The 22,933-nt window shown below is 41.2% G+C and overlaps 3 protein-coding genes across 6 annotated transcripts; 2 read left to right on the top strand and 1 right to left on the bottom strand.

Moving 5' to 3' along the window:
* The first annotated feature begins 6,377 nt into the window (after window positions 1-6,377).
* LOC121324759 (neuropeptide Y receptor type 2-like) lies at window positions 6,378-9,842 on the top strand. The gene is made up of 2 exons (XM_041266916.1): window positions 6,378-7,069; window positions 7,549-9,842. The coding sequence occupies exon 2, from the start codon at window positions 7,584-7,586 to the stop codon at window positions 8,721-8,723; it is 1,140 nt and encodes a 379-aa protein (XP_041122850.1). The 5' UTR covers window positions 6,378-7,069; window positions 7,549-7,583; the 3' UTR covers window positions 8,724-9,842.
* Window positions 9,843-10,516: 674 nt separating this feature from the next.
* LOC121325026 (PRELI domain-containing protein 1, mitochondrial-like) lies at window positions 10,517-14,225 on the top strand. Of its 4 annotated transcripts, none has more exons than XM_041267322.1 (6): window positions 10,528-10,609; window positions 11,692-11,867; window positions 12,247-12,472; window positions 12,653-12,766; window positions 13,118-13,196; window positions 13,312-14,225. In XM_041267322.1, the coding sequence occupies exons 2-6, from the start codon at window positions 11,776-11,778 to the stop codon at window positions 13,443-13,445; spliced, it is 645 nt and encodes a 214-aa protein (XP_041123256.1). In that variant the 5' UTR covers window positions 10,528-10,609; window positions 11,692-11,775; the 3' UTR covers window positions 13,446-14,225. The 4 variants fall into 4 exon arrangements, with proteins under 4 accessions (XP_041123257.1, XP_041123256.1, XP_041123254.1 ...); XM_041267320.1 differs by having other exon boundaries at window positions 10,528-10,613; XM_041267321.1 differs by having other exon boundaries at window positions 10,542-10,621.
* Window positions 14,226-17,485: 3,260 nt separating this feature from the next.
* On the bottom strand, window positions 17,486-21,040 carry LOC121325044 (max dimerization protein 3-like). Its single transcript, XM_041267347.1, has 6 exons — window positions 20,612-21,040; window positions 19,764-19,863; window positions 19,001-19,030; window positions 18,670-18,784; window positions 18,067-18,232; window positions 17,486-17,812 (listed from the first exon to the last, which is right to left on the bottom strand). Exons 1-6 carry the CDS (start codon window positions 20,679-20,681, stop codon window positions 17,694-17,696), a joined length of 600 nt encoding a protein of 199 aa, XP_041123281.1. The 5' UTR covers window positions 20,682-21,040; the 3' UTR covers window positions 17,486-17,693.
* Between the last annotated feature and the right edge of the window lie 1,893 nt (window positions 21,041-22,933).

The following is a 22,933-nucleotide window of genomic DNA, read 5'->3' as shown; positions in this document are numbered from 1 at the left end:
CTCCAAGCTGTGGCGTGACTTTTTATTTCACAGTTAAGTACTTCATTATGTGTGGGTCGCATTTAAACACATTTACTATGCGAGGTTTGAGCCTCATGACCCCTTTTCTGAGCGAGCCTTGCTTGACGGCTTATGTTGAAACTGGAAGATGCCAGCGTTGTAATGTGGATGCCAGGATCCTAAAGCACATGGAATTGCTGCGTCCCATAGAATTGCTCTTTTAAAATAAGGGAAGCGCTCTTTATAAACAATAACATCAATACTTTAAACAGACAGCAGTGAGGGTTAAAGTGTTATTTTAAACTATCCACTAGAAATGTAACTGATTTTATAACTGCTGCACTTGAGTATGTTAAACCTGACTACCCAAAACTCGGAATTACACAATAGGCTAGATTCGTGACAATTTTGACTTTATTCCATCCAAATAATCAGGCATAAAAAACCCAAGCATTCATTTAGGGGGTCTGGACAATTTATGAACGGTAAACAATAAAGATGCAAAGCAATCAGGAGAGCAGTTCACAGGTACAAACGCTGTACAGGCTTTCTTTAAGTGGGACTGTGACTTAACTGTGACTGTAGTCAGGGGTGCAGGTTCCATGCATGATGATCAGAGACCACGTGTGTTCTCTCTCTACACACACACACACACACACAACTGGAAAAGCAGCATATTTTTTCACAACTGTGCAAATTCATATTTTTCACAAGTTCTGCATCTCTGCTGATACAAACTGCTATAATCGTGTAGCTGTCTGGTTTAACCACATGGTGCTGATCTCATCAATCTCATTATTATCCTGTTCTTGTTTAAATTTTTACACCGTCACAGAATATATTAGAAAACAACTGATAAACTGGATGACCACTTAGTCCAGTATGCAGACATCCAAAGGAACAAAATGACTTGAGTGATAACGGAGCACACACTGAAACCATGAACTGGAGAACAGCTACTGCAATACCACTGAGATGTGAGGAGAGGTAAGCACAGGCTCCTTAACCAGCCACCTTCAGCACAAGAACATAGAAAGCATGGGCAATGCATTGTGCACAAGGATGGCTTGCTTTGAAATCATCATTGAAATTCAGAGCACTGAGTGACTAGACATGACTGATACAATAATATCTAATACCTTGCAAATAACAATGCGATGAATATGAAAAGAAACTTGAGCAAATCCTGTCAGTCACACACTATGAATGTGAAAAATATAACTCAGGATCACCATGGTGTTTCCTGCAACAGACCCGTCTTGTTTCAAGGGGTTATTGTTATATTCATTACGGAACTGGTTTGGAACTGATTCCGTGTTAAGTCTGTGTGATGGGAAATCTGTGTGACTTAACTAATGTAAGACTGACTCATTAAGCTGCTGTGCAGTCTGATGGTAGGTCATTGCCAGATGTCACTGTCGGATGACCTTGTGGAGATGTTGGCTTCTTCTCGGAAGCGTGGTCATGCCGCTGTGAAATTGGATATGAGGTTCGGATAAAACATCAGGGTCCCTTAGAAAAGCTGCAGCAACATGAGCAATAAGAACCTCTGCAAAATAACACCTCCAGCACTGTCTGCACGGGGCTTCCACAAGCCAGCTGCTGATCGCATGACTGGCGCATAATAAACCCCTCACCTGGACTGCCTGCAGAATATTATTGCTCTTACTGCATAAAACGCCTTAGAAATGAAAATGGAGTCATTAAATCTAACCAGTGCCAACACAGTGGAAGATTTAAACAAAGACTTGGACAATGAAATCCCTTGGTAAGTCCATTCTCTAACGCATGCATGCAGGGTGCCAGATGCATGCAGGATGCATGCAGTCTGCTGAACAGTATTGCATTTGTTTTATCATCACTGCTGCCAAGCAGTACTAATAGAGCATATGTTCCAAGTGAATGATTTTCTTGCTACATATGCCTTTCCATGCAGTACATTAAAAAACAAATCCATTACCACTGCAGACAGTGATTAAAGCTTCCCTTTTTCAAAACTGAAAAGCAGTCACAAATATCCAATCATAAAGCATATATTTGTGCTGAAGCGTGGGTGTGAGGTTTTATTATACCCAAGCTCTGCGTGGAAGCCAAGGGAGTGCTTTTTTTTTTACATTTAGTAGTTGAAATTATTATTATTATTTTTTTTATTTTCTCCCACTTTAGAATATCAATTTTTTTTTTCAGCTCGGCTCACCACCCCTGCACTGACGAACACATGCTGTCCTCCAAAGCGTGTGCCCTCAGCCAACCACTTCTTTCCACAATGCAGACTCACCATGCAGCCGCCTCAGAGCTACAGTGTCGGAGGACAACGTGTCATTCATGAGTGTGTTCTGAATTAAAATGCCAGCATGCCTTACCATTCACAAATTATAATATACAGATACAATGCAGAGTTGTTTTTATTGCTGCAAGTCCTTTTTTGATGGTTTTGTCGGTTTTGCAGACTTGTATTTCATGATGTGATAATGGTGCTGGTATTGCCTGGCATTCTGGCTGCTTCCCCTTATCACACCTTTGCACCTGTTAGCTGTGTCAGCCAGTCCCAAATGCATTAGCATTGCTTTTCCAGTGTGGATTATTTGACTTAACTGCACTTCAGCAATTCACTGCATAATCGATTCCAGATATTCCACTTGGAAACCATATATATATATATATATATATATATATATATATATATATTATATATATATATATATATATATATATATATATATATATATATATATATAGATAGATAGATAGATAGATAGATAGATAGATAGATAGATAGATAGATAGATAGATAGATAGATAGATAGATAGATATACATTTATCTTTTGTTCTTGTGTCTTAGCATTCTCCTACAGTGATTAAAATAGCAATCTGTGGCTAGGCAGGTCCTCCTCCATATATTCATGTAGTTATTCATTTTCCAATAGACTCATTGATTGATCTGGCATAATGCATTTTAAGAAGTATTTTTTGTCAGCTTTCAGGAATTTCCATTGGGAATTTTAGGTTGTGCCAGGAATATCAAAGCCTGGAAATCAAGAGGACATACAGCAAGTTTCACCCTCTCATACTAGTAATCTGAGTCTGGCCACATACACTTGTGTGCCACACGTATTAAAACCACCTACACTTCATTCTTGTTGTTCTGAAAGTAGATATATTCTATTTGCACACATTTTCTTCATTCTTTCTCATCTGGATTCTTTGTTTTATATAATGGGATCGATGTGAAACCAAACTGTTTGAAAAAGAAGCACAAATGGAACCTTCAATTGGAGTTTGATTGGATCAAGTGGTTCTATTTAGAATCTAGAACCCTTGACTGTTCTTTATAACATGTTGTTGTATAGATGCCCTTCACTATAGAGGTCTAGAGGAAGTTCCAATGGAACCATATGGTTCTAGAATGCTCGAGCACCTTCTTTCCTATGAGTGCACTATATATAGATTAGTATCAGAAACACCGTCAGTGTATAGTAATGGGTTTATTCTTAACTGCTACCAATAAAATGAACAGTTTCACAAATAATATATTCTGAACATTGTAGCCTCCTGGAAATAACATTCCATAGCAGATGGCCCATGAAAAGCAGTCAGAATGTGTGATGTTCTTGAGATTTCTTTTTCTCTTGCACTAATGGAGCCAGCAGCTGCCATATTGAGCATTCAATGATTGTTTGCTTGCTTGACCATTTTTTTGTTTTCATAAACCCCAAGTGTGGTATTCAAATTCAACAGTACCTCAGAGGGCTGGGCAGGGCTGGGCTGGGCTGGGCTGGGCGGAGTATGCATGCTTTTTCATTTAGCAGATCCAAAACATCTCAATTATGAAAAGACAAAAGGGTTCAGTCAATTACTAATATCGACTAGCTTGACGGAGGCACCAGTACAAGAATATTTATTAGAATCCTTAGAAGTAAAAGATTATAAAATATCCCTTCACGCATAAAAAAAAAAAGAAATGTATTATTCACAGTGTAATATATTGTTTCCTAGTGAGTTGTTTATGTCTTTTAATTTATGTATATATATATATATATATATATATATATATATATATATATATATATATATATATATATATATATATGTTGCATATGTATGGAGACAATGCATAAAACATAAGGATGGGATACTGAACAACCACTTGCACAGCAGTCTGACTTTAGTGAGCTGCACAGCAAACGCGTTGTATGAGAACGCCTCTGATCCGCTGAGTGCTGCAGAATCCTCTCCGCGCGCAGAGAGCAGTGTGGAACTCTCCGGAGGCGGTGCGATTGTGTCCCGTCCTCTCCCGCTCTGGCGGCTCAGTTTCCCCGCACTGTATCACCGCGGAGTCGCGTCTCATTCCCTGGGTTTAATCCTGCACTGTGCTCATTGACGAAGAGGAGGGTGCTGGGCTTGTGTTACAAGACAACACTACTAGAGTGCTATTATAGTGACCACATGCACATTTCCAATAAGTGCGCTATTGGAAGAAACAATCAGAAATACTTCTTTTAATATAAGAAACAGTAAAAAAAAAAAAAAAAAAAAACTCTGGATAATGCAACTTTAGGTAAGTTTGTGAACTTTATGATATTGAACAAATTGTACTACTGCTGCTTAATAAAACCTGTAGTTAATACTGACTTTTCATTCTGATTAGGTATTATTATAGTTTTAGAATGTATTTATTTAGTAAAACTACTAGTACTACTACTACTAATAATAATAATAATAATAATAATAATAATAATAATAATAATAATAATAATAATAATATGGCATATTCATAATTTCTTTTTTATGTGTGTGATTTCTCTAATGGATATGCACGATGTTTGCTGCAGGATGAAGAGAGCTTGGAAATGCCATGTCTGCGTATTGTTTTAGCTCTTGCTATTGTGCGATTGAACAAGTCAATTCATTTTAACTGCTCTGGATCTCTGTGTGAAGACTCGAATATAGGGATTGTGTTGCTTGATGTGTTAACCTTGTAACCCACCGAGTCGGGGACATGCGTGGATAGGAACAATGATACTTCCATTTTAATAGCTGACACCGAAAAGCTAACCTATGTGTACGGAAGGTCCTTAAGTATTTTCCCCGTTTAAAAAGTAACTGCCACAATGATTTAACCTAAGCAGGAGTACACACTGTAAATAAATGTTGAAACGTTGTAAAGAAATCGCAAGCAGCATATTTTTAGCATTTATTTTATCTAATATTTATATTGATAATCATTTTGCTTGTCACACTATTAAGGGGATTACATAAGTAATATCTCAACGCTTGTGTGGCTGTTTTAATAAATTATTGCATTATAATTGGCTATAAATTGTTCGTTTTTACAGACTTAGATTTCTTGATTTTAGTTAATAATTAAATGTATATGTATGGAAAATGAATTGACCCAGTTCTCGGTCGTTTCCGATCAATACGAGCCTGCTGTCCATGGTGCTGATGTCCAATAGGCGCTTGTTCTGCAGAATGAAATCAGTATCGATTATATACTAATACAGGCACATTACAAACACGGCGTGTGCACATTTATTTGACAAATTGGGTCAGTGCCTGCGCTGTACCATGTAAAGTTTTCTCATTATCCTATATTTTATAACGCATATATTTATCTTAAATGGTTAATGGAAAGTGATAGACCAAAAGATGCAATAAACACCTTGCTGTGGCAGCATAGCAAATAGCATCAGAACAAAAAGAAAAATCCTTACTCTCTATCAATGATAGATTTCCTGTTTGTTTCTGTGCTTTTCTGATTCCAGATATCTGAAACTCACATCCACAAGACCTGCTTACTCAAGAGAAATCAGACCACTCTGCTGAGTCCTGCTACTGTCAGACAGGAGGACGCCCAGGTACCTGTCTCCTCAAACACACACAGTTCATTACTGGAACTCTACAGGGCATCATTTCCAATGCAGACAAGGCACCTTGCCCACAGTGCATGTATATATATATATACGAATGTAAGACCCATGAGTCCAGGAATCAATAACCAAGCCCTGTAATGAAGGACCTGTTGAAGCAATGAACTTTTACAATGAGGGATTGCTTCCTCTTCCATGCAGGGTCTCTCCAGGCAGCCTGGTGTTGCAGCTGGTCAGAGCATCCCCTGCAAGCTAATGTTCAAGAACCCCATTACTGCACCTGTGAAGTTCTCACAACTTAATTATGCTTAGGTAACCAATATATGGGGTCTATTCAACTGATCTAAATAGCACCATCATTTAAATCATTCAAAAAGCATGAACTCTCCTGGCTTTTTAAATATTTCTACTGACAGAAACACCCTAAACACCCTTAGATTTTGTTTTGATGATCTAATCAGTGAAGGTATTTAAATAACTTTACCAGACCGCAATGCTGTCTCCCACCATCTCTATCCACTAGAGCACTGCACTCCAGTGCTTACATTCAATAACCAGTCTATACCGACCCAATAGACCTCTGCTCTTACCATTGAACTATGCTGCTTCTCAGACTCGGAGAACAACAAGCCATTCATCAACCCAGGAGAGATAATATTGACACTTTAATTGACTCATTTGGATGCTGTGCAGTGCGGGCCAGAATGTGCAGGCTTTGTGGAGATCATTCTTTTCTATATGCAGGCAGGTGACTGTGATGCTGGCTGGTGCATTCTAGAATTGTTTTCTTTTCACTTCACTCTTCTGGTACAGACCATTTACTGTTCCAATGGTTTTTTTAAAGTGTGTCTCTCTCTTGTCTCTAGTTAAGTGACATTTAACACTAGTAAACCAAATGTTTCCATGGCAACTATGAGTCAGAGCAGCAGTAATGATGGCCCTGCTCTCTCTCTTTGTCTTCAATTGCAATGCAAACACAATCCTTTGAGTTGTGAGGAAAAGTGTCTTCGCAAGTCCTGCAGATTTTTTTTAATGCTTTTTTATTCTTTTTTTTTTTTTTTTTAAAGCATCTGTCTGGTCTGCTGGATGCAGGATGATGTGTTGGTTTCCATAGCACTATAGCACTCAGCCTTCACATACAGTTCTTCAAAACCTCACGGTCGCCCTTCTGCAGGATTTCAACAGGAATAATCCAGAAGTACTGCTGCCAGTTCTTTTAGATCACTTTTCTCAAACATGTATTATTATATGTTTAGCTCAGTATTATACTGTATTTTTTTAATACCAGCCAAATTGAAAGTTTTGTATAAACAATTTGATTTCTAAATTACAAAATGTGGACCACAATAAACGGTAAACATTTCTCCCTGTTTTGCATTATCATATTATCTAATGAAATCTGATGCCATGTCACATACAAAAGCACTTATGCCAAATAGAGTGAAATGGTATCAGCACTAAAAATAAAGTTGGCATTACAATCCATAATGTGCTCAAAACAGCAAAATGGTCATAATTCGTCAAACATATTTTTCAATGTGGTCAACAAGATTGACCACAGTACCATTAGGATTGACTGCAGTAACATTAAGGATGTAGTCTGAAGCTATACAAATAAAGAATGACACCAAAACAACTTCACAACCAACCTAACCAACTGTTTCTGTTTCCTTTTAGGGGCTTGGCTGTCCCGGCTGGAAGTGATTTCCAGCATGGGCCCCTCTGATCCATCCAACAGCTCTGAGGAGACAGAGACCAGCAGCACAGTGTCTACGAGATGGCACAACAGGGACCTGGCCAGCGGTGGTGCGGGCTTCCGCATCACAGACATCACCAAGCTCCTGGGCGTGCAGATCACCCTCATTGCAGCCTATTCACTTATCATCCTGCTGGGGCTCGTCGGCAACTCCTTGGTGATTTACATGATCCTCAAGTACCAGAACATGCGAACAGTCACCAACTACTTCATTGCCAACCTGGCCCTGGCAGACCTCATGGTGAACAGCCTCTGCCTGCCCTTCACGCTGGTGTACACCCTGCTGGATGAGTGGAAATTCGGAGCCGTTATGTGCCACCTGGTGCCCTACTCCCAGGCCCTGAGTGTGCATGTCTCCACCCTGACGCTCACGGTCATTGCCCTGGAGAGGCACCACTGCATCGTTTTCCACCTGGGCCAACGCATCTCTGTACGGACCAGCTTTGCCGTCATCTCTCTTACCTGGCTGGTGGCAGCCATCCTCGCTGGACCCTTGGCCATCTTCCGAGAGTACAGGTATGAGGAAATCCCCTCCATCAACCTGAGGATCGCGGTGTGCTCCGAGAAGTGGCCTCACGGGAACAACCGCGACGGCACCATCTACAGCCTCTCTATGCTCCTCCTGCAGTACGTCTTACCTCTGGGCATCATCAGCTATGCCTACGTGCGCATCTGGATCAAGCTGAAGAACCATGTAAGCCCCTGTAGCCGCAGTGACAGCCACTACCGCCGGAGAAAGACTACCGAGATGCTGGTGATGATGGTGGTGGTCTTCGCGGTGTGCTGGCTGCCCTTCCACGTGTTCCAGCTGGCCAGTGACCTGGACCTGATCATGAGGTTTGAGGAGTACAAGCTCCTCTACACAGTGTTTCATGTGATCGCCATGTGCTCCACCTTTGCCAACCCGCTGCTCTATGGCTGGATGAACAAGAATTACCGCAACGGCTTTCTCATGTTCTTCCGCTGCGAGCACAAGCCCGAGGCCATCCACCTGGAGTGCTCAATGCGGACCAGACTCAACACCTTCCGGACCGTGACACTGAATGACAGTCACAAGTGGGGCGCCAGCAAAGGCCAGCCTCCCACAGCTGTTTAGGCTTTGTAAAGCTGAGGGATCAGTGGCTTAAAACCTGGTTCCAGGTAACCGGGAGACCTAGTTTGAGGCAACTTTGCTGTATCAAATCCCAAGTCTCCCTTGGTGTGCCATTCAGTGGCCTGAAACCTTAGTCTTTCTGATGACAAAGAAAACAAAAGTTCATGCTAGAAGCATCTCATTATCATAATCATCTCATTTTCAAAGGGTGCTGATTTGAAGAGTGATGCACAATGCTGATTTGGTTCTGAATTGCAGTTTTATTTGATGTGCCACTTGTTTTTTTTCATCCATTGATTTCCCTTCTACTCTTTCTACTTCCATCATCCTGGCCCTTGGCATTCTATTATATTTTTTCCCATTTGTTTTTTTTAATCAAATGTCTATTTCTGTCTTTCTTTCTTCTTCCTTGGTAGGGCCATTAGCAGTGATGAACTGAGACAGTGCTAGGCAATGGGTACCAGACAAGTTCCAGCTGACTCCAACACTGCCTTCAATTGTTTCTAGAAATCTATGCTGCCCACCTTTTATTGATTTAGATAGCTGTATGGATTTGGTTATTTGTCATTCTGCTCGCCTCTGATCCCTGCCTAGCTCTGATCTTCTTCCAAGTATTCCAGATGTGTTAACCTCTCCTGGGGTGATGTTCCTGAAGCAGGCATGTGGGGCTGAGACGAGCCTATGCCATGGCCTTACCTGTTTCCACAGCCAGGCACCAGATAATCTCATCTAGGACACAGTCTATTCATCCTTTGGCTGGTTCTTCTGATGGGATGGTTTCTCACTTTACTCATCGACAAGCTGACTAACAGAAGAACCAGAGAATATTCTGAAAGGAAACAAAAAAAATTAAATGGACCAGAAAAAAACAAAAAGGACCACAGATGTACAAGTTGTTTCATGCTCAGACAAATAACCCCAAAGTGTGATAGCACTGTTCTCAGATTAATTTTCATAGTGCTAAAATAGGGGTTGTGGTTTAGTTACACTCTGCAGTCAGCAGTCATGCAAAAGCTATTAGCATCTGTTATACCTCCCCTGCTTGACAGCACAATTATCATTATACCACACAAATTCCAAATTGTAAACTAAAAACTAAATGCATTTGTTTGTGTAAGTAAAAAGCCCTGACTTTTTGATTCCCATTTGAAATATTTTTTGTATGTATTTTGTATACATTATATATATTGTACTTGCTTCACTCATAATAGGAATCTACAAAATGAACTTCTTGTTCAAAATGATTATATGAATGTTTGATGTTTCCGTATTTGTAATAAAGGATATGAATTGGAACAGTGCTCCAGGTTTCATAGAGCAACACCACATCCGCTCTGTTATGAAATATGTGCAGAGTGGGTAAACCATTCTTTGAAACATGCCTTGTATTGTATATATGTTTCAGTGTATGGAAAGCACTTATAAATGTCAATAAATGTTAAAATACCAACCAGTGCCACTGAATTCTGCACTAATTTATTTAAGTTTATTAGCATATGGTTTTTTCTGTTGAAAACTATTTCACTTAGAATTGTGGGAGTCTGGAACCAACTCCCCAGTAATGTTGTTGAAGCTGACACCCTGGGATCCTTCAAGAAGCTGTTGATGTGAATCTGGCATCAATAAGCTACTAACAACCAAACGTGTGTTTGTTTGTTCTCATGTTCTTATGTAAACCAGGGCTTCGTTGCCAGTCTCGCCACAAGAGGGCTCAAGTTCCCAACAACTTCTTGCCGCTCTACCTCACATTTTAAAGTGGTGTTTATGGTATCTCCAAGGCTTACCGGAACTCTGTTCTCATTCGACCTTTTTCTTTTTCCTGTTCAAAGCTGATATGTGTTTGCAGGAGATACTTCGCTCAGAACCTGTTTACAAACGTCACTCATGGTGTAGGTAAGCAGGTGACTAAATCATTATCGAAAGTACAAGACGTGTCATATAAACAGGATACGCTGTGTTCGTGGCAGATAAAACAGGACTACATGTGTAGCGTAACGTTAACACGTGATGCCTGGGATGTGACACCAAGCGAGTGTGCCATTCATTCTGTGCTTGTATCTGTGCATGCAACGGCAATATTTGACAACAGAGAACGTTAGAAGATTAATTTAAAACTACCTCGATGACTAATTTCAGTCAAACTTCTACTGTACCGGGTGAGGGGCTCCCGAGTGGCGCATCCAGCAAAGGCGCTCCGCGCGGATGTGCCCTATAGCCTGGGGATCGCAGGCTATGTGACCGGGAGTTCCTAGGTGGCAGCAAACAATTGGCCGAGCGCTGCCCGGGTAGATAGGGCTTAGGTTGGCAAATGAGTATAGTGATGTTTTTGTCACTAGTACTATTATAAGCAATGTGGTGGTGTGATATGTCACAGCTGCTGGGGGTGTTTGTGGAGACGGCTAGAGGTTTTTGAGATGGGAGAGGTTATCTTGCTTGGTGTAAAATGCTGAACGCATCACCCCACCACTCACAGGAATCTCGTGTTTTTGTGTAAAAACAATAATACCCATAGTCCATAGTGCAAAACAGGTGGGCGTGCAATGTTTCATCTCGTTATTGGTTTCCTCAGTAATGCAGAGGTCAGCATGTCACTAGCAGGGGAAGAAGTGTCGGGTGTTTCAAACGAATGTGAATAAATAAGTTCTTAAAAAAAAAATCGGCTGATAGTTTGGGAGATAGGTTTGTCTGGAATTCGGGTGCGATGTATCACAGGATATTAGCTAAAACAGGGACTCTTAGTTCTGATTATATCATCCATGTAAATTTATCTAATTATTTAACAAAACAATAAAAACAAATGGTTTGTTTCGTAGGAAACATGATTTTATATCACGTGTTTGTCTTGCAGTGTGTGTCTATTGTATGCAGCTGAAACATTTTTCTATGAATTTAGCCAAAACATGCACCAACGTTTTTGCTGTTGTTTCTGTATTAAGCTCTTATTTCTATTAATTGTTATGATTTTTGTTAGCTATCCGTAGTTCTTAAGGAGCCTCTCCTGCGACATTAAAACCGTGCTTTCTTGTGATTGGTGGACTCCGGTATCCAGGGAGCAATGGTGAAGTATTTTCTGGGGCTGAGTGTTCTGAAGAGCTCCTGGGACCAGGTGTTTGTGGCATTCTGGCAGCGCTATCCAAACCCCTACAGGTACCGTGAGCTCAGGATTCCTGTGTAACACGGCAGAGGCTGCGCACGATGCCTATCAAATATGAACTCAGACTACAGTCTAATGATAGATGCACACATGCAAGGCATATCTATTGACAGCTTATTTACATGGAACTCCACTTCAGCACATGGGTAATTGCATATCAATGAAATGCTTATCTATGCCACTCCGATTAAAGCTTTACCCATTTTTCTTTTGAATAACATTTGTGAAAATCTAAAAAAAAATATATATATATATATATATATATATATATATATATATATATATATATATATATATATATATATACAAAACAAAATATTATCCTTTTTTAAGATAAGTGCTTTAAACATGTCTCTGCTCTCCCCTTTGCAGTAAGCATGTCCTCACAGAGGATATCCTCTTCAGGGAGGTCACCCCAGATAACCGACTCATTTCCAGGAGGTTGCTGACCAAGACCAACCGTGTACCTCGCTGGACTGAGAAGTACCTCCCCTCCAACATGGGGCGCTCTGCCTACGTCATTGAGGACTCCATCGTGGACCCCCAGAGCAGGACCCTCACCACCTTCACCTGGAACATCAGCCATGCGCGCTACATGGTCAGAACACCTGCCCTGTTCATATCCACTGGACCAGCAGAGCTGGTGTTTCTGACTAAATGCAACCATTCTTTTAACAGACATTTCAGAAACGTGCCTATTCATTGTACTGTGTAGAAGCTAGATGTTCCTGTGTTTGGGCAGCTCATACAGTAACGCCTGTGTCTCTGACTGTTGCAGGCGGTGGAGGAGCGCTGTGTTTATGGAGTGAACCCTGACAATAACAGCTGGACTGAGATCAAGCGAGAGGCCTGGATTTCATCCAACTTGTTTGGCCTCTCCAGAGCTCTTCAGGTGAGTGGGGCAGGGTGCAGAAACAAAAACGTTGGAGATCAAGTGCTGCTCCACTAACTACACATGACCTTCTTTTTTGCAATACTGGCACACCACTGCATGAGCATTATAAAGGCTGTATCTTGGGGGTAAACCAGTTTGATTCGCCCGTCAGTCTGGTTTAAGACACTCGAAGGTTACAGCACTTAATTATTTGAAACTTGCCTTGGTCAAGACCAGCCAGCTCATCAGGCTAATCCATAGATGATAGGCCAGTACAGCAAACAGAAAGGTGGAGTGTGTTGTTTTTTATTGAACACCTTGAATCGCAGGTTATTTTAATTTTGTTACCTCTCTTTTCTTTTTGCATAGGAATTTGGCCTAGCCAGGTTTAAGAGCAGCGTTACAAAGACCATGAAGGGGTTTGAATTCATCTTGGCAAAAATGCAAGGTAAGGAAGTGCTAATAATAGAGAGGAACAGTATGCATTCTCCAGCTGCGTAGTGTGCTTCAGCTGCAACCCTGCAGCAGCAATGTGTTTTACTGAAGGCTTGTTTTCTGTGCAGGGGGTACTCCTTCAAGGACACTGGCAGAAACAGCTAAAGAAGCAACAGACAAAGTAAAGGAGACAGCTCTGGCTGCTACAGAGAAGGCCAAGGACCTGGCCTGCCATGCCCAGAAAAAGCAGCAGTATGTCTGAGCTTCAAACTTAGTTTGACCACTTGGGGGCAGCACCCCCGTTCTCTTTGGCAGCTGAGTGGAGATTCTGTTACAGACAGCGGTCCTGTGACGCCACCTTCCATCCCCAGGCAGTGTTGCAGCTACTGAAGATTTGTTTCCCTGCCTCAGTATTTCTAAAGCAATGTTTGTTGCTTCTGACTGAAATCGTAACAGAAAATAAAAAGTGGCAGCATGACGTTTGAAAATCAAATTGTTAAACACCTTAATCTCCCAAATCACCAAGATTCAATATTATGTTTTAATCGTTTTATTTATACATAACTTAGAAAGTCTGAATCATTGCCTAAGTGGCTTTGAACCCATTTGTCTGTACTTTAAGGTAAGCATCCTCCCTAATCACTGATAAAAAAAAAAAAAGTGCGTGCATCTGTCTTCGCTGGGTCCTGTATCTGGCATTACTTTCATTATCTACTGTTTTTCCTCATTTGTGTTTTATTTTATAGAATTGTAAATTCTTTGCTGCTTCAAATTGAAGTACTAGCTTGGAAATGTTGGTAATTGTTATCTTTGTGTAACCTTTACCGTCAAGTTGGTGGCTACTGTGAACCACTCATTCTGACCACAGACAGACAGACAGCCCCAGTGGTGGAAGCTTGTTTGTTTGGGGGTTTGGTTGCACGGTCTAGTGCTTTCCATGCAGGTCTTCTGTTAAAAAATGTAAATGAACAAAACAAATGAAAAATCCAGTTGAACTGAGATTAAGACCATATTTGTCCCAAAATAAATGATATGAGAACTGGGTGATCTTTTTTTCACGTACGTCTTGAACTAATGAAACCCCCTGCTTAAACATGCTTATGAAAGCTAGTGTGAGGTGTTGGACAAGAAATCCAGACTATGAGTGGACAGAGTGGAACTGACAGTCCTGTTGCCTGCAAAGCATTTAACATCCCTCTGAACAGCAAAACAAAAACAAGAAACCTAAGAAAGAAATGGAGACAAGTCTTAACAAATATACAAAAATATTTATTATCATACAAATTCATACAAGTATAAAAACAATGCTACATGAGATTACTTCTACTGGGAGAGCAATTTATATTGCAGAACTCTGATCCGGTATTGAATTTTTCCCATCATGCCTTCAGCTTCCACAGCAAGCCCTTAGCAGCTCTGGAGACCAGTGGCTGGGGTACTGCACTGCCCGGCACATAAAGCAATCTGCAGTGTTTATTTGAGACACATTGCCTTTCATCTTGTTACATTCACTTGGCGAGAGCTTACTTTAGTGTCAGGATGATATTTAGGACAACACTGTTAATAGCGAGTTTCTGGACTTCTGCAAACAAGTGTCGCTGTGCCTGATCAATGTTAAGGTTGGCGAGCACAGCTGTTATTTTCTGTCTTGCGACAAGAAGGAAACAGGACAGCAAGTTCTAGAAATGCCAAATGTGCTGGAGTTGCTTCTTTACAACTCCAGTCGAATGTGCTGGAGTTGTAATTGCAACCAACCTTGCAATTACAACCAAGTGGCGACGGTGTGACTCCACGCAAGCAGTCCAGAAACCTCCATTGCTTTAAACAATAAACCAATTCACAAGAGAGAACCAAGGGTTCTAGGGTACAGCATTCTAGGACAATACATTGGAAGTGAGAGATTACAACCGAAACTTGACAATCCAAACTTAACATCCTAATTGATATTTTCAATGCATCTCACTCTTTAAATATTATAAGCATGCTGTGCAATGACACTGTCTCCAGCATCCCTAGAGGGCACTGTCACATAATGAATGACAAAGCTGGTCTCTCCTAGAGGGTAGATACTGCATCTGGGAAAGCACTCAATGCGGATCTGTACTAACATTAGTAAAGCTACTTACAAGACTTTCTACCACTTGGCTGTTTAGCAATAGCCAAATACTGTTACTGTTTGTTTTTTTTTGTCGTTCCCCCCTCCCCCCCAAAAAAAACCAAACATACAAAAGAAAAAATTCTCAACAGCTTAAATTAAAACAATTAAACGCTGGCTTCTTAAGTGCTCCCATGTGTGTAAGTGCTCCTTGCACATTCTGAAACAGCAGTTGCTCTAGTGAGGCACGCATGCTGAACCTCACTGAGGCTAGTCCGTGCAGAACACTGAGCAGCACCTGGCTATCCAGACCACTGACACAACAGGTCCCAACATAAGGATGGGTGTCAGCTCTATATAGTCACGAGAAATATCTACACAATAACATACTGAATGGAATGCTGAAGTGCTCCGTCAACCTGCCGACCCACAAACTTACACATAAATATAAAGTGTACAAAATAACACATTCTACCTCAACGGAAATAAAAAAAAAAGAAAGGCAGCTTAGTGCTGTGTGTGAGGTACCAGGCTTTCTATCTGAACAGTGGCTCCCCAGTAGGTATTTATGGGTTTGGGCAGAGCAGTAGGGCAGTTTGGTCAATTCAAAGTCACGATTTAAAGACGGAACTTTTACTTTTTCAGTGCCTGACAGACTTAAAATAGGCGTCCAGGTGCCTAAATGGCTTGCCTGGCACAGACAGCCCGAGCGACTGTTCAGATATAGTCTGGTCAGTCAGCCCATCACCCCAGCTTGGTGGTTACAGCACTAGCCTGCAGCACGGAGGGAGGACAGTGGATCCAGACTCTGGCACACTCACACTGCCAGCAGAACAGTGTGAATCTCAGAGTGGAGCCACAATCAGTATGGCAATATCGCAGCCTGTGCAAACAGTCAGCTCTGGGCACTAGAAAGCCACACAAGTGCCTTCCTCTATATAACAGACTGTAGGCCGTATTCACAAAGCAATTGCCACCGTGCATTTAAACCTGCTTTTTGTTTTTCTAAGCAATACAACAAACAGTTGCCGTTACAAAGCTTTACGTTTCTTTAAAGAGCTGCTGGCTGCACTTGTACTCTAGTTGCTTTTAGGTTTTTAACAGAAGAAATGGTGCAAACGTATCACGATGATGTTTTGTGAACACGGCCCTTTACATCTTAAAATATTTCCTTCACACCGAGTTGCAATAAAAAAAAAAACAATACACAATACACAATTTCATCACCATTCAAAAATACAATTTTCCAAAGCTGCTAATAACCCAACCCAGTTTGGCACCCTGGACTTGTTGTAAGGGTTAAGGTGGGATTTTAGCATTTACATCAAATTTCATACTGAATCTAACCTACATTAACTAGCCTTTAGCTTCCCTTTTGTTAACTCTTTTGCATCCGTTTGAGTAGAAAGGCACCAAGTTTTGATGGGAAATGAAGTTCTGCAAAACAACAGTCCATCCCTGGGGCAAAGGGAATAACCAGAGACTTGTGGGAGTTGGAGTTCTTGAGGTCGCTTGAGAAAGTATTGAAGAATTGCACACTGGAGTTCTATGGAGAACAGTAGTCCTCAAGCCAATAGCAGGACTCACAGGTGGATGAAAAGATACAGTAAAGACAGAAGTTTCGCACTGTAGCAATCCACTGTGTTCTTTTGTTTTGTTAATGACGAGCAATCTATCAAAGATGAAAATAGAAGAGGCACAACACTACATAGGAATTCAGAAAATAGAACACACACACCCACCCTTTACTGCCAATAAAACATGATACCACCCTCTTGTAATTCATTGAGCAAGCCTACCTACATTTACACACCTAGCTGGCTCCAATGACCCCGATTAGCACCAATCTTGGACTACCTAATGTTATCTGAGGTCTGTGAAGCCAGTAGACTGACTTTATCTTGTCAGGATTACTCATATACAGGCATGTGTTTATCTGATCCCTTGCCATGGAATTTGTTTTCATGTGTGCGCGTGTCTCTCTCTCTCTCTCTCTCTCTCTCTCTCTCCCCGCAGGGATGGAAAGAAGACTCCTGTTGCATAGCAGGTTCACTCATTCCAGGTTGATTAGCCCCAGTATATAAGTACCAAGCTCTTATTAAACTGCTATGCAACAGGAGCTTGATTTCCATGTCTGATGTGTGTTGGTTTTTTTTATACATGCCCTTGTCCTATTGATAGAAAGAGCAGTTCTGATAATGGATTAGTCTCCAATAATTCCTGCTGGTCTTTGCATGCTGCCTGCTTAGATTACATCTACAATATGAATGCAAACCTGTCACAGACGGTCCTGTGCTGTAGCAGGGTTTCAGTAAGTGCTTCTCTAAGTGTTTCACTGCCTCTGTGACCCACTCTGCTTGTTAATTTTTTTGTGCTTTTTTTTCTCTTTCTTCTGACCAGCAGATGGTGTTGGTGTCATAGCCAGACCAGTCCTGGGCTGGAGTAGCTGTGATCTCCTTCCCCCTGTGCAACTCCCAGATCCTCCGTCTCCACACACACGAACATGGTGCTCTCCACATCAATCTCCACATCCTCTACAAAGACAAGCACAAGCATCCCAACGCATGTTTAGAAATAATATTCCTCTCAGCCTGAACTGTTTTAAAAACTAAACTGCCTACCCATATTACTATGCTATTCTGAAATGGGATTCTGTGTATTAAAACCTTTCAGCTCCTGTGTGCCTGCGCGTGTGTGTCTGTCTATGTGTGTGTGTCTCCGAGGACAGTGCTGATCCCAGGCTGTCGTTCCTTGTTCTGTGTGTGTGTATATGTGTGTGTGTCAGTACCTTGGTCGGAGTCGGACCTCTCAGAGGACAGTGCTGATCCCAGGCTGTCGTTCCTTGTTCTCTCTGCCCCCCCCAGCAGCTGTTCCAGTCTCCCGCGCAGCCCGCTCTGCTCCCAGCGCAGACGGTCCTTCATACGTTCAGCGCGCTTGTCCTGCTCTTGCAACTTCTGAAACACAAAAACATTGTACTCTCCTGAACCCAATGCAACTCTCCTTGAACCCAATGCAAAATCCTGCAACCCCCAAGTCCAATCCTCTAACCAATGAGCTACTCAAACACACTGCAGCCCAGCGCTCTAACCCCTGAGCTACTCAAACACACTGCAGCCCAGCGCTCTAACCCCTGAGCTACTCAAACACACTGCAGCCCAGCGCTCTAACCCCTGAGCTACTCAAACACACTGCAGCCCAGCGCTCTAACCCCTGAGCTACTCAAACATACTGCAGCCCAGCGCTCTAACCCCTGAGCTACTCAAACACACTGCAGCCCAGCGCTCTAACCCCTGAGCTACTCAAACACACTGCAGCCCAGCGCTCTAACCCCTGAGCTACTCAAACACACTGCAGCCCAGCGCTCTAACCCCTGCTCTGCTCGGAGCCTCACCTTGATGTGCAGGCGCGCCCGGCGCAGCAGGTTCAGGGTCGTGTTTCTCGAGGACTCTGCGCTCAGAGGGACCTGCTGTTTCAGCTGCTCCAGGCAGCGGCGGAGCTGGGCTCGTCTGGAAGGTGGAGAGTGACCGTTTTGAGCACAAACTTCTTGATAACAACATTTGTTTTCTGCATCACAGTGTTGCCACTCACATAAATGAAGAATTAAACTAGCCTTGATTGGACTATGCATTGATGAACACTATGCAGTGATGATCACACTTCCACTTTCAAGCAGTAGGCTTTTTTTTTAGGGGGAGGGGGTGTTCCTCTGCCTGGGTGCTTACCTATGTTTCTCCAGCTCATTGTGCACTGTCCTGCAAAAAATAAAAAGCAAAAAAAGTTAAACTAAGGTATTGAAATGATTATCATAGTAATTTTTTTTTTTTTCTCTTTTTTTTAAGAATTTCGATTTTAGGTTAGCGCAATTGAGATATATATATAAGATCGTTTTTATTATAAACAAATCTGAATTTGTTTAGAATTACCGTATATATTATATATATATATATATATATATATATATATATATATATATATATATATATATATATATATATATATATCAAGCATTAACATGGCGCATTGTACCGCGTAACAAAACAATTTTATTTTGTTTTTTGTTTTTTTTGTTAAAAAATATATTATATATCATCTATATATATATATATATATTTGATATATAGTTATATATAGAGAATATATAATATATAAGTTAATTTTGTTTGTTTTTTGGTTTTTTGTTTTATTGTAGTAAACAATGCGCCATGTTTGTGTAATGCTTCAGATGCTGGATTATAAAACAGTCCTAGTTGTAAGGAACCGTTCAGAAACACTATGAAAAACAACAAGCCCCGTATACAACCCGTGTAGTCAGTACCACGCCCTTCATGAAAATACAGAATCGCTGTATTAACTGTATTCAACATAAACCGTGAACACGTTTACCAGTATATATTTTTAAGAAAGACAAATATGTTATATTTTCAATTTCAATATTATATATTTGCACAATCTGTCAATAAGCAGCGAGCTATCTTCAAATGGTACCTGATGCTGTCCGGGTTCTTCCGGGATTTCTGCTTGCTTCGCTGATCCGCAGCACTCTTACTGTAAAACGGCGATGCAGATGCATACCCGTGCTCTGCTTCTAATGAAAACAACAACAACAACAACAACAACACAAATGGATCAGGGCTGAGTGCCAATGACAAGGCTTGCAACAGCTTCGAACTACATTACAATTACTGCCTGTAAAGCAGCGACGATTTCAAGCTTGTGTTTTAAATAACACGTTATAAGTTAAACACACAATATATTTTTATGTGCATATAAATAATATATATATATATATATATATATATATATATATATTATATATATATATATATTTTATTTTTTTTTTCCTTAAAAAAAAAAAAAAAACAGCCACACAATAACTGACAGGTTTTGGCGCCACGACCAGATTTTCAAAACTCACTCACCACCCCCACCCTCAAGCGCAATGTATTTTTTCACTAATATTAGCTGTGCGCAGTGCATAGATCGCCCTGTGGAATTAACGTGATCACAAATGCATGTACCGATTTTATTCAGGCAACCCTGCGAAAGAAAAGCACAGCAGTTTTAAGCACTGTACTGTTGGCGCCTTTGTGTACACTGCATTGTATACATTAGTACCGTACACCGCAACTATTCAGGTCACCAGGAACTGGACCGCAAACGATCAGAATACATCGCAACAGATACATTTCATAAACTGGTGAATTTTGCATGCACATGATCAACGTGACTTCTACATGGTTTAAAATAACGCTAGATCGGATCTCTTCACCTAAACTGTTGAGTTGTGTTCCGCCCACAGCCAAGACTGTTTTAAGAAACAACAACATATTTACCTCGTTCTCTCCTCTCAAGATATTCCGCTGCTTGCAACAGGACCTGGATGTTGCACGTGTTCATTTCCATTTTGTTTACAAAGTATAAAAACACACAAATGTAAATAACCACCCTGCTACAAATAGACAGTTGATCATCTGACTCACCTCAAGTCTGACAATACAGGGAGAGTGACCACGCCCATTAGAGCGTTAAACCCTGTCGGGACACGCCTTTACAGAAATACGCCCCCTTCAGGACTGGCGGTGAGTATTGTAAAATAATAACTAACAGTTTATTGTGAATTAAATGACCTTTTTTAAAAGTAGGTATTTACTGACTCAGTTGCTGTGTAAACAATACCACGACGCTGTGAATGAAACTTTAACAAACGTTTTTTTTGCCACACTCCACATGGACGAATCTGATCGGATGAATAACTAACCTGGAGCTTGTCTCTCGACGGGAAGTGCTGCTGTTTTGTGATTGGAGCGTTTGAGACAAATAACAAAATGTGCGTCATTCGCTGGGTCAGCGCTAAATGCGTACAAGCGGGAAAGTACAGGTTTGAAAATTCAAATATACAAACAATAAAGATTGAAGCGAGATAACCGTGCGTTATACAGACATGAACACAGCGCTTGTATTTTTATCGATATAATGTTTTCATTTTTTCTACTTGGAATCGCGGTGTAACCGGCAGCGTAGATTGTATTAATAATGCACACTTACGGGGTTGTGCGTTATATTTAAAAGTTAATTAAGCTCAGTCTTGTGCAGGCAAACAAAAATTGCGGGAATCATTATGAAAAAGCTGATCCCCAAGATTTCCGATTTGAAATTTCTGTAAATGCAATATGCAAGTGTGACATATTTACAGACGGACGCGGCTCTTTGATTAAAAATAATAATAAAAAAAAAAGGTTAGGACACAGACAGGCGTCTCCATATTGTGATATCAGTAGATCTGGTGTCCTAAACATCACAGTTGGACAGTGTTTGAGTATGTTGGACTAGATTATATTTAAAGGTAAGGTTAATGTCTACTTTTTATAAGAGGGACGTCGGTCACTTTTTTTCTTTACAAATGTGCCACTCACTTGTGTATAGATCTGCCACTTATAAATATAGTAGACATCACTAAAAAATCTGTGGCACAGTTCATGGGCATGTGGGGGGTGACAAAAACTACCTTCCTGTAATACTGCAAAATCGAACTCGTTTTGGAGTTTGCCAACCCCAGATCTAGACACAAAACCCTTGCCTTGGTGGCAGTGACCAACTTGCCACTGCTCCATTATTTTATGATGAAAGTGAGCCCTACAGTACTTACTACTGGGCTGGTTAAGACAAGCAATGCCTTTCACCCCCCAAGTCTATACAAATAGAGTACTGAACACTTGATGATGTCACTTTGGACGTGGCTGGCTGTACTGTAATAGGGTATGCCCCCCCCAGGTTCTCACCAAAGCGGTCTAAAGCAGAACCACACGTGTGTCCTTGTAACAGCCAAGGAGTCGTGTGCTGTGCAGCGTGCTGGTTCTCAGTGTTTCAGTACAGCATAGCCTTCGGTTCTCGAATGTTTGAAGAAAAGCGCTTTAGATGCGCAAGTCCTCAGTGTTTCACACGCAGTAGGTGAATCATCTCCTTGCATTAAACATTCTGCTTGTTTTCTGTTTCCCGTTGCTCTTGGGCTGGGTGCATTACAGCGGAGGCAACGTTCATTTAAAAATGTTCACCTGGGCTTCCCCATCAACAGTTGTGAGGAACATGTCACAGAAGACAACAGGCCGAACTGTCACGTGTTATATTACACTGTTCAGTGTTAATGAGTGTGTTCTATTACACTGTGCAATGTTAATAGGCGTGTTCTGTTGCACTGTTCAATGTTAATGAGTGTGTTCTATTGCAGTATTCAGTGTTAATGAGTTTGTGGTTCAGTATTGCTGGGTTCTTGAAAATAATGGAAGCAATGGATTTACTGCATTTTTATTTTGTGAAAGGTTACAGACAGTGGCTACTGGTCTCTGCAAGCACACCGTATTCCTGGCCTGAACGCCCCCTCAATCACAGACAGTTGTGCAGTGGACAATACTACAACCACCAGATCTCTTTTCACTGGGATTTGAACCCAGGCCACCAACTGACACTTGCCTGTGAATTATCCCACTGTGCCACTTCGCCCCTTCTCTATTTATGTCATACTGTTTGTGTTGAATTGCCTGATGCTTGTGAAAAGCTTGCTGCAGAAGAAAGCAGATACAGTATAGCACTCTGACCTGCCCACTAGTGTTCAACATTTAAACAACATCAACGACAAAAGGTTTCTACAGTAGCAGTAC

The sequence above is a fragment of the Polyodon spathula genome, chromosome 12 (assembly GCF_017654505.1).
Source record: "Polyodon spathula isolate WHYD16114869_AA chromosome 12, ASM1765450v1, whole genome shotgun sequence".
Lineage (NCBI taxonomy): Eukaryota > Metazoa > Chordata > Actinopteri > Acipenseriformes > Polyodontidae > Polyodon > Polyodon spathula.
The sequence above is the reverse complement of the archived record's forward strand: the minus strand, read 5'-3'. Positions and strand labels throughout refer to the sequence as shown.

What these genes read in the sequence shown, in the direction of transcription:
- LOC121325026 (XM_041267322.1), top strand. Translation starts at nt 11,776, where the DNA reads ATGGTGAAGTATTTTCTGGGGCTGAGTGTTCTGAAGAGCTCCTGGGAC. An exon ending in GCCTCTCCAGAGCTCTTCAG is followed by an intron (nt 12,767 to 13,117) that starts GTGAGTGGGGCA and finishes CTTTTTGCATAG; the next exon opens with GAATTTGGCCTAGCCAGGTT. An exon ending in CATCTTGGCAAAAATGCAAG is followed by an intron (nt 13,197 to 13,311) that starts GTAAGGAAGTGC and finishes TTTTCTGTGCAG; the next exon opens with GGGGTACTCCTTCAAGGACA.
- LOC121324759 (XM_041266916.1), top strand. Translation starts at nt 7,584, where the DNA reads ATGGGCCCCTCTGATCCATCCAACAGCTCTGAGGAGACAGAGACCAGC.
- LOC121325044 (XM_041267347.1), bottom strand. Translation starts at nt 20,681, where the DNA reads ATGGAAATGAACACGTGCAACATCCAGGTCCTGTTGCAAGCAGCGGAA. An exon ending in AATGAGCTGGAGAAACATAG is followed by an intron (nt 18,785 to 19,000) that starts GTAAGCACCCAG and finishes TCCACCTTCCAG; the next exon opens with ACGAGCCCAGCTCCGCCGCT. An exon ending in GGGCGCGCCTGCACATCAAG is followed by an intron (nt 18,233 to 18,669) that starts GTGAGGCTCCGA and finishes TTTGTGTTTCAG; the next exon opens with AAGTTGCAAGAGCAGGACAA.